Genomic DNA, 11,604 nt, shown 5'->3' on the forward strand with positions numbered 1-11,604 from the left:
TCCTCTCCGTTCTCCCGTTTCTTACAGGGTCCGTTTCATCTAACTTGAAGATTTGACAGGTCCGATTTTTTACTGAAACGACTGCCTGTCTGTCTGTCCTTCCAACTCAAAGAGAGAACCACCATTGGGGTAATAGGTGTGTAAAATCTAAAAAAATCGTCTTCTATCGTGTGGGTTGTGAGGTGGATTACCAACCCCATCAACCCTGGTGTCAAAGTTTCTATTGAGCCGCCAAAGGCCCCTGACATGGCTCATGTAACGACTACTAACTTACATCAGTAAGTAGTAACCGGGAGCGACGGCTTAACGTGCCTTCCGAAGCACGGATCATCTTTCTTTCGGACAATCAGGTGATCAGCCTGTAATGTCCTATAACCAAACTAGGGATCACAAAGTGATTTTCGTGATGTGTCCCCACAGGGATTTGAACCCGGGAGCGGTGAGCCTAACGCTCAAACCCCTGGACGACAGAGGCCGTTAAGCCCGTTAGAAGAATGACGTAATGTATGTACTCACCATCCTCCGCACATCGGACGCATCTTCATTCTTACGATCGATCATGTGAGCCATGCGAAGTTGTTCTGTTGTAGCCTGCAGAATACAATAACATCATTGGAGTCATTTAAAGGGCAAGTCAAGGCGCATTTCCTTACTTCTATTTCCTATTCATCTTCATAATTCAAAAATATCTTTATTCAGTAGGTAACATAGTTACACTTTGAATCGTCAATTTTTACATAACGAACGTCTCATCCGCCTAAAACTACTGCAGCTTCTCACAACCTGTATAGCCAGGGAAAAGAAGTTGCAAGAAAAACTCGGCACAGGGCCCTAGACGTTCTTTTTTTAAAAAAAAAACATAAAATATTGTTATACAATTGAGTAATTGAGCTGCCTAATATCAGTTCTCAGACAGTTAATCCTATGCATTCATATCTTCTAAATAATCACTAAGTCTATATTAATCTATCTACTCCTTTCCTTTTCTTCCATAGTATATGTAGTAGTTTAAGTAGTGATATTTATTTATTATAACAATTATAATTATGTGTATTATTATGTAGTTGTAGTCGAAAGAGTATTTGTTTTTATACGTACAAGTATTCCCATGCTAAATTACATAATATTCAATATCTCCTATACTTAAAGGTTGCCTGGAAGATATTGCTACCTACCAATAAGGCCGCCTATTGTACTCATTCTATTTCTCTTTTGTTTTGTATTTTGTTTTTTCCTGTTTGTGCAATAAAGCATTTGTTATGTTATAACATTAAACAAGATAATTAAATATTTTTATGTCTTCCTAAATATAATTATCATTATTTGTTATTTATTTTCTTATCTAATCTTTCTGATTCTTTAAAAATACAATATGCACTTATAAGTACGTTTGCACTATCATCATGGTTCATTAATAAACGCAATTTCATTTTCTAAATGTTTCCAGTGTCTCGGAATATCATCTACACTGCAGAAACTTCTTCTCATCGTGTGGGTTGTGAGGTGGAATACCAACCTCATCAACCCTGGTGTCAGGGTTATTATTGAGCCGCCAAACGCTCCTGACATGACTCATGTAACAACTATATACTTACATCAGTACATAGTGACCGGGGCCAAACGCTTAACGTGCCTTCCGAAGCACGTATCATCTTACTTTCGGACAATCAGGTGATCAGCCTGTAATGTCCTAACCAAACTAGGGATCACAAAGATTTTTGTGACATGTCCCCACCGGGATTCGAACCCGGGGCCTCCGGATCGTGAGCCCAACGCTCAACCACCGGACCACTGAAGCCGTTACTATAGAAAGTGAAGATTATTATAATATTGATCCCTTTAAAAAATCATCATCATCATCAACAGCCTATATACGTCCCACTGCTGGGCACAGGCCTCCCCTCAATCAACCGGAGGGGGTATGGAGCATACTCCACCACGCTGCTCCAATGCGGGTTGGTGGAGGTGTTTTTACGGCTAATAGCCGGGACCAACGGCTTAACGTGCCCTCCGAAGCACGGAATCATCTTACTTTTTCGGACAATCTTCATTTTTTTTAAAAATCCTAATCTAAAATTAGAAGAGAAACTGTGAACCATAAGATACTAAATTACTTGACTGTAAGACCTCATTGACTATCATCGTCGTCATCTCACTGGTTCTGACGGACCATCATACTGACCGATTAGTCGACATTTGACAGATTCTACTTTTGACATCATAGTCTATTTTAGCCAGATTCTATATTTGACAGATTCTATATTTGACAGATTCTACATTTGACAGATTCTACTTTTGACAGATTCTACTTTTGACAGATACTACACTTATCAAATTCACAGTACAGTTTTGATATTTTAGTGGAATCAAAAATGAAACCGAATTCTATGTTACTTAATCATCATTTATTTCTTACGTTTAAAATCAAGGTTTTTATGGATCTAATAATAATTGTATATAATTTCTTACAAACACGTACAACAATCAACAACATTTTTTTATAGTATTAGTAGTACTATTCTTACGTTTTACAATATTAAAAAAAAATTAAATGAGCATCTGTACATAAATTATTTATTTCTTACGTTTAAAATCAGGGTTTTTATGTTCTAATAATAATTTTGTATATAATTTCTTACAAACACGTACAACAATCAACAACATTTTTTATAGTATTAGTAGTACCATTCTTACGTTTTACAATATTAAAAAAAAATTAAATGAGCAGCTGTATATAAATTACTTTCTTTAAAAAATTCTCGACTGTCAATTCACCGCTTTGAAGTTTCCTAACAATTTTTCTATATTTTTTATCAAAATCAATATCGCGGTTACGGCGATTTTTTCTCAAATTTTGAAAGAGGCTATTAGTGATCCTGGTGTTGCAGTGTTGTGCTTCTTTGCGCAACTTTTGAATGAAGTAGAACAGGCTAGGTCGCTGTGGAATTAGGACGTTAAGTCGGTGGTGCCATCCTTCTAAGGAATTGGTCGTTCGGTGACGTTGGTTGGCACAACTTAACATTGAAGGACTCAATCGGAACCATTGCCTTTCGTAGTAATTCCTGAACTGTTGCATAGTATCGGTATGAATTGATTCCATTTTTTCCAGTATCAATTGACGTCCTTGTGGAATAAATTGTGCTGGCAGTAATGGGAGGATAGCAGCCATTCTAACAATTCGTCTTTCTACAGAAGTTCTATTTACTTTTAATTCTTTGGCTTTCTTCCACACGGCTCTTTGATAGTGGTAGTAACACCCACTTACATTTGATTCCTGGAAAACATACTTTACAGCATTCATAATGGCTATTTCGTAGTCGCATTTAAAGTGATGAATCTTAAAACCCAATTTTTTTATAATTTCAAATAATCGGATGTATGTGCGTTGGTTTTTATTTGGTAGTAGCGCGTATAATATTGGTACAATGTTTGTGGTGTTTTTATCAGAATTTAAGTCCATATGGAGGGTAAAGAGCTGATAGAATGGCCTGGGAACACTCTTAAATGTACCATCACCGAACCACAACCTTGCCTTGCGCATAACTTTTTTTGATAATTTCGTCATAAAAATTAATATTTTTTCTTCTGTTCCATCTTCAGCAACAAGGAAATTCTCACTTAGAGCCTCAGGAATAACCACATCTTCCAACTTATTAAACGACAGTCGGTCAGCACCCAAATACCTTTTTCTGGCATTATAAAAGCAATCTTTTTTGTCGTGAAAAGTCGGCAGTCTGCTTGGTCCGGCGCTTGCGTCATTGATACCGTCGAAAATATCTTCAAAAATCCTTTTTATCGGGCCCAAGTTTTTGCATACTTCCCTTTTAACTATGTTCGTTTTTATAAATAACTCATTTCCAAGATGATCAGCCTGACATGTGTGGTGAGATTTACGAATAATTGTCGTTAAATTGACATCCACTGTAATAGATGCATTGCACTCATTTCTCTTCACACACCGCCAGCACGTACTTTGATCTTGATTCACTCGTTTAATTTTGTTGTAGCGATAACCTTCGTACAATATTGTGTCAAATCCTCTCTTGTTTTTTTCAACAACAAAATCCCTTTCTTCTGCCATATTTAGTAAAATAAATCTAATAAAACATTATGCTTTTTCACAAAAACTACAACCGAACCAGTTTAGCAGTAAACTAATGTCGATTAAACGTAAATAGGTAACGTTGAAATTATTCGTTTTCTAAAAGTACCCACAATTTTTTTTAGAATTTTTTGTATTTTTTCGATATCAAGCCAGGCAAAGGAAACTTGCTCTAACGGCCTAGTTGTTATAAAAATATATTATTGTTTTGTGTACTATTGTTAACTAATACTTATTGCACATAACACACGGAAGGAAAAACTACATACACGGAAATAAGCGGTGATTTGACAGTCGAGAATTTTTTAAAGAAGTTAATTTATGTACAGATGCTCATTTAATTTTTTTTAATATTGTAAAACGTAAGAATAGTACTACTAATACTATAAAAAAATGTTACAATTATTATTAGATCCATAAAAACCTTGATTTTAAACGTAAGAAATAAATGATGATTAAGTAACATAGAATTCGGTTTCATTTTTGATTCCACTAAAATATCAAAACTGTACTGAATTTGATAAGTGTAGTATCTGTCAAAAGTAGAATCTGTCAAAAGTAGAATCTGTCAAATGTAGAATCTGTCAAATGTAGAATCTGTCAAATATAGAATCTGGCTAAAATAGACTATGATGTCAAAAGTAGAATCTGTCAAATGTCGACTAATCGATACTGACCTGTGGTTTGACCTTTTCCTTAGGCTGGGGTTTGTCTGTCTTGCCTTTCTCTTGCGCCTTCCCATCCTTGCCTGCCTTTGCACCACCTTTGGTGGCGCGCGCACCCAAACTCATCTTTACTCTCTATAGTTATATATACAGCCTCTATTTACAAGCAGCTGGAACAAACAGACAGTTGCCAATAAGTATACATTCAAAACATAATAAAATATATAAACACTATATACGTCCCACTACTAGGCACAGGCCTCTAAGAGTACAACTAATAAAAAAGTATTTAGTGCAGTTTTCACTAACACAATCGGCTCGACCATTATAGACTCCGATACGGCTCGCCACCTATCACGTTGGTCTAACAGAAACCTTGGTGAGGTGTGGGTATTTAGTATATCTTGCGATGGATGTAATTAATGAGAAGGCGAACACACGCAACGCAAAGACGTCGTCTTATAAGGAAGTCAAAGAATTGGCCCTTCATAGACAAGAATAGAGAATGCTACACCGACAAGAGCATGGCTCCTAAATTCATGATGATGCCACGGATGTACCTCTGACTACCCCAATTGGGATTTATTGTTTTCGCTCGCTGCTGTAAGGCCTGTAAACTTATTTATAATAATATTATCTATGTCGTCCTTGAACTTCACTTTGACCTCCACAAAGCTAAGTTGTGAAGGTCAAAGTAGACAAACACAGAAATACAGACAGACATAAGCGAAGACAGGGATAGAAGATTGGCCGAAGACGGCAAACTCAAAAAGCACACAAAACGAAAACAATCATAAATAACGCGCCTTCTCAAACATAGAATCATCTTGCATACCTGCTGGTACATAGTCAATAAACTTTTTTTTTGGTTGGGTCAGATGGTATCGTCGGTCATCGACCTTACAACCCATATAAAAGAAGAATAAACCTTTGCAGTGTTATTACAAAACGAAAAATAAAAAATAAACTTGATTAGTTTTAAAATATAGTCACGAAAGAAATTAAGCGGCTGCGGCGCCACTGTGGCAGATTCTGCATATTTTTTATTTTTTTATGACGTGACTTATTGTAGATTTGCCGCAGATGGCATAACTACTTGACCGAAACAGATTCTGCATAGAATTTTGTAATAACACTGTTGAAGTCAGAGTTTACAAATGACAATCAAAACCTGACCTACCCCACTACGCTAATAAACTCACAAGCCACAACCAATTCTACTTCAGTTAAGTGTAAAAACGGTGCCCGTACAATATAGCTTTACGACGTAATTTACTACACTAGCAAGCGCTAAACGAGAGAACGAAGTTTGCACACTGGACACCTCATACAAAAATCTTTTTTATTTACCATGTAACACATGAGTGAGACTGCGGCACGCTGGGTGGTGAGGGTATGGTATCCCGACGTGCCGGCAGAGTAAGGGGATGACTGGTGATGACGATGATAAAGTAGAAGCAACAGCAAACAGGAGTATATAGTTTAATAAAAAACACTTCACAAATAGGATACGGGAAACAGGAAACAGGTTCACAATATACACAAAAGAATCAAGAATTAGAGGGCACGGCCCTAAACAGTATATCTTGTTGTTTTAATGAAGGTCGGGGATGCAGTGAGTCAAAAAAGAGTAAAATGAAAGGAAATGCGAATGGAATGGAATGAGAATTTCGTAATTTAAAATGATGATAGAACGAAAGGCCAGTATGTGCAGAGTTTGTACTCTGCTACAAGACAGTCCGCTCTTCCCTTACTCCATAGCGACTTTTTTTTTAAATTAAAATAGGCGTTTGACCACAATCTCACCTGATGGTAAGTGACGATGTGGTCGAAGGTGGATCACGCTTACCTAGCAAATGCCTATTCACTCTAGCCTTGAAGACTCCCAGATTATAACCAGTTGGAAAAACAGACGACGGCAGACAGTTCCAGTCCTTTGCCGATCGCATCAAAAAGGAAGAGACAAAACGAAAGAGAAAAAAGTATATGTGTGTCGTAGATTTTACCTAAATAAACTTTTTTATTATTATTATTAAAACGGTAGGTTAGGCTAACAACCATTTAAGCCTAAAGTAATACCAAGAGGGGGTGAGGTTCGTGCCCGATACTAAGGCGCGGGGCGGAGAATTACCATTCTATGCGTAGTATTATTCTTTATTCTATGGCGTAAGTGTGGTCACAATTAGGACACTCGATACAAAAATCTCGTTGTCGCGTTACGCTCTTACTCCTTAAAGGCTTAACTAGACTTGGAGATATATCAAGCTCACTCCAAACTCGTATTGAAGCCGGGTGGAGTGTTCTTTCTATACGTATTACAATTTAAGATATAATTTAAGTTATGATAATTTAAGATATATTTTAAGTTATTTGAGTTATAATTTTGTGGATGCACTTTTTTATATATTCGATTTGTGCATACATAAACATGCAGGAACAATTGAATTATGTATATTAATTGGACAAAACAGCATGCAAAGACAAGTAAATACCTAAAAAACAAAAGGTCTAGATAAAAAAAGTAGTTTAGTAACTTTGGTCATAATTTGATTGCTAACTGCATGCAAGTGGGAGCACAAGATAAATATTTCTAACACCTATATCTATAACAATGCAATCTTCACTTGCAGTGCTATTCGTTTCTCATAACTTAAGGTCGGAAATGCGGTGGCATATTCACCGAAACTGGATGCTAATACATAATATAGAGTTGATATTACCGTTCGACCGTGCGTGGTGGAGTATGCTCCATACCCTCTCCGGTTGATCGAGAGGAGGCCTGTGCCCAGCAGTGGGACGTATATAGGCTATTTATGTTATGTTATTACCGTTCGCTTTTTACCCGACTTTTTAAAATAGCAATAATTTTATTTGTCGCTCTTCTTTTTTTTAGTTGTAAATCGCCGTAAGCCGCTAAGGAGCAAGGGAGAGTGCATGCGGACTGCCTGTCTGGCTCGCTCATACGCGTTAGGTTAAGCTACGTGTAGATTACGCGTTATGCAGAACACGGTAAGAAAACTTTGAAATATTCACCATAAGACATCATAGTAACAAAAAACATTATTATACTTCAAAATGTCGTTAAAAAAATATTTTATTGAAAAATCATTCTATATGCTGCAGGAGTTTTTTAACGAATCTTTTAGATTCTGATTATTGTAAATGTACATACATATTTTTTTTAATCTTTATTATTTTTATTCTTGGTTTTCTGTTTTCATTGTGTATAATTTTAAGTTGTTGTTGAAGTGCCCTTACAGGGCCTTACAGGACCTTTCATCTATTTTTAAGACCTCTGTAAAAACATCATGAATGCAATAAATATCTTATCTTGTCTTAAAGTAGATGCAAGTTAATGTTATATGATTTTGTTGTTTCTAGCCTGATTACTTGTCACTCTGTCTACCTCATTAGCGATAGCGGTAAGATTTTGTATATAACTATCCTACAAATATTTGGATCAAGAAAGTGTCATTTTACGTATTTCTTTTTTGCATTTTCGGGAATACTTTGTGTGTAATTAAATTACTGTTTTTAATGGTTTTTCTTGGAGCTACTTCTCCTTGGCTATACAGGTCGAGCATCTGCAGTAGTTTTACGTGGGTGAGGTGTTTGACAAAAATTACGTTTATAAAATAAAATACGAATATAAGTGTAACTATTTTACCGACTGAATAAAAATTCTTGTAACTTGCTTATTACGAAGTTATATATACTTAAAGAAATGTAAGATAATGTGAAATGTTCAACGAAGCAAGGAAAGCGTATGAGAGTTGATTTGTATTTGTTTGTGCTCACACAACCGTGTAGTCATTATTTTTTAATTGGGCATCACCTGTTACATAACTTAATTTGATATGACTAACAGCCTCCGTGGTCTAGTGGTTAGAGCATTAGGCTCACGATCTGGAGGTCCGAGTTCGATTCCCGATGGGGACATTGTCGAAATCACTTTGTGAGACTGTCCTTTGTTTGGTAAGGACTTTTCAGACTTGAATCACCTGATTGTCCGAAAAAAAAAAGTAAGATGATTCCGTGCTTCGGAGGGCACGTTAAGCCGTTGGTCCCGGCTATTAGCCGTAAAAACACCTCCACCAACCCGCAGTGGAGCAGCGTGGTGGAGTATGCTCCATACCCCTCCGGTTGATTGAGGGGAGGCCTGTGCCCAGCAGTGGGACGTATATAGGCAGTTTATGTATGATATATCTAAAACTGTATCTCTTTTGTATCTCTTTCTTGCACTTATTGTAAGTGCAGGATGGCTCTATTCGGAAAATTAGGTTAAGTTTGTGTGTGCCCAATATCATACTTGTTGCCAAGTTTTGGGCCGATACTATTTAGTTTGCCATCAACACGATAAGAAGAAGAATGGCCCAATTTATACCATGTCTTTCTCCATAACTAAATTTATAGCAAGCTCAGAATCAGAATCATTTATTCAAAATAATTATCATGGATAAACTTGTTGAAGGTCAATTTAACATTAAACATTTCGCAATGTATTATAGCTGAGGAGCAGAAATGACAAGAAACTGCAACAGCAACACATCTTTTAAATCAATGTACATTACAGGTTGAAAGTGGGATTTCTAACATGATAGCATAATATTGGCTGATAAGCTATCACCATATGGTTCATCTTAGAATGTTGTAAGTACAAGTAGTTTTAATAGTTAACACTTTTGCAGACAGTAATGTCTAGCCTTAGTCCCAATCTCAAGTGTCATTTTTTATGAATGAAAGGTCAATGACCTCTGGTCAGTATCCTTGAAAGGGTTCATTTTATGAGTTAGGATCTGTTGTCTGAAATTGTATTGCAATTTGAGATTTTGGGAACTTTTGCATTATTAAAATAAAGGGTAGGTACACTAAATAGGTATTATTTGCCCTTATGGGTAAGAAGAATTAATTTATGGTATTATATCAATGTGCAACATTAATAAGGTACAAATACAAATTGGATTCTAATTTGAAATTATGTGCAAACTATTGAGATACTTTTTATGCTACTAGGTATGGTGACTTGTTACGATCTAAGGAACTAAACCAATTCAAATATAATCTAGAATGAAATTATACTAGTTTCAAGAAGAAAATTAACAAATTACTAGAACATTTTTCATATTGGAATTTTACAGGTAGGTATTAAAAAAAATATATATTATTTACTTTAATTAATATTTGTGTAAAAGTAGAACTTTAGTTTGTCAAATAGTTTACCCATAGCTCAATTGTAATAGGTTATTTTACACTTATGAAAAAGTTTGACATTGATTATTCTTTCAAATGTTCTTAATTCCATCTATATAAGGGGGATATCCCTAATCAGAAAGTGAAATAAGCCGTGGTTACTAACAATGAGGCATAATAAGTGCAACAGTAAAGAAATGTGCACTTTAAAATGGAGTGCATGTTTATACAAAACATATAGTAAGTATGGGTGTGACCAGCCAACAACACAAAGGTGTAAATATATAATACAGTCCTATCTCTGAAAAACCACTGGATTGCCAAGATAAAGCATCTCTGACGACATCACACCGCTCAACACGTAGTAAAAGCGGTAAATTGGTAAACAAAACAACTGGCCAGATATTTCACCAAACATAACCAACTTTTCCCGAATAAAAAACAAGAATGTCTCAACAAATCGGTCGCATATCACTTCTAGACCGTATATAGTGGCGAAATAGAGGAAATTATTCGCTACTTTTCGTAGAAATCAGGACAATGATTCATTGTAACTGGACCGCAAGGGCGACGAATGAAAGTAGACGTTTATCGGCGTTTTACGCCGGATTTCCCGACAAAACCGCCACAAACACGTTTTTCCGCCCATTCAGCGAGCTCACGTCATCAGATTCTAATACGTCCAAGACGAAACTCAATAGGCAGCGGCACATGTGGGGACGCCATTCTTTCGAAGCACCATTCTTGGTATCAAAATGACAGTCTTTGTTGAAGAATTAACCACCCTCAGCACCAATTCACACATCATTTACACGCACAATAACACAAATAGAAAGCTCAACTTTCGTTTTTACCTTATTTCTAGAGTATTTATCGAGAATTAACTTGATTTCTAATAAATTTACTAATTTTCATACCTGTGAATGCGCTCTCAAACGCAAGCTGGTCACGTGACTTCCTAGTGATGTCCCATATGAAAAGTAACGGTTTGACAATGTCAATATAACGCTATTCTGTAACATGCTACTAAAAAACGACTTAAGAAATTGTCCTGGATATTAATTAATTTAGATTAAATCCCAATATAATGTACAAAAGTAAAGATGAATAATATAATGGGAAATATACCTGGTGCTAGAATCACAAAGCCAGCACCTCAAATCGAGGCCATGGTAAGTAAAGATTTGTACACATCTGCATAGCGCAGCATCGGTAGAATAACTTTTGCATATTACGTATATAGTGACCCATATATATATATAGTAACAATCGGTTTATGTCTGCGGTAGTTAATTATTATTTAAATAGTGCTTCTATTTTTCTGGAGGATGGAGTTTCCAAATTCCTTAAGAGTTATAATGGTAATTTTCAACTTTTTATTTTCAATCATTATAAATCGAATCAAAAAATAGGTAGGATCAATTCGACATTTTGTGAAGTCATTGTTCTTTTGCGCCGTTTACTCTACTTCACTTAGTTTACTTAACTTTTGTATTCTAGGTGCTCAATGCGCAAATGGCCTTTTTATGTCTAAACGTTCACAGAACATTCTAACTTTATTTAAATAGACTAATCTTGTTATTATTTTGATTTTGAACTCCCAAGAAGAATCTCCTTCACGCTTTTCATTGAATACCCGTCGTATGT

General features: G+C 35.9%; 1 protein-coding gene and 1 long non-coding RNA gene across 8 annotated transcripts in view; one reads left to right on the plus strand and one right to left on the minus strand.

Annotated features, from left to right (window-relative positions):
- Positions 1 to 10,923, minus strand: part of LOC126377513 (protein lingerer-like) — a 46,373-nt gene extending 35,450 nt beyond the window's left edge. For 6 of the 7 annotated variants that reach the window (XM_050025267.1, XM_050025265.1, XM_050025264.1 and 3 more), the window contains exons 1-3: positions 10,875 to 10,923; positions 4,780 to 4,937; positions 517 to 591 (exon numbers count right to left, since the gene is read on the minus strand). In XM_050025267.1, coding sequence (XP_049881224.1) covers positions 517 to 591; positions 4,780 to 4,893 — 189 coding nt within the window. In that variant the 5' untranslated portion in view covers positions 4,894 to 4,937; positions 10,875 to 10,923. Of the gene's footprint in view, positions 1 to 516; positions 592 to 4,779; positions 4,938 to 10,811 lie in introns of all 7 variants that reach the window. The other variant, XM_050025261.1, reaches the window with a different exon arrangement.
- LOC126377645 (uncharacterized) overlaps positions 1 to 11,604 on the plus strand; it is a 350,458-nt gene that overhangs the window by 330,434 nt on the left and 8,420 nt on the right. The gene's annotated exons all lie outside the window — the stretch shown is intronic.

The sequence above is a fragment of the Pectinophora gossypiella genome, chromosome 23 (genome assembly GCF_024362695.1).
Source record: "Pectinophora gossypiella chromosome 23, ilPecGoss1.1, whole genome shotgun sequence".
NCBI classification, from domain to species: domain Eukaryota; kingdom Metazoa; phylum Arthropoda; class Insecta; order Lepidoptera; family Gelechiidae; genus Pectinophora; species Pectinophora gossypiella.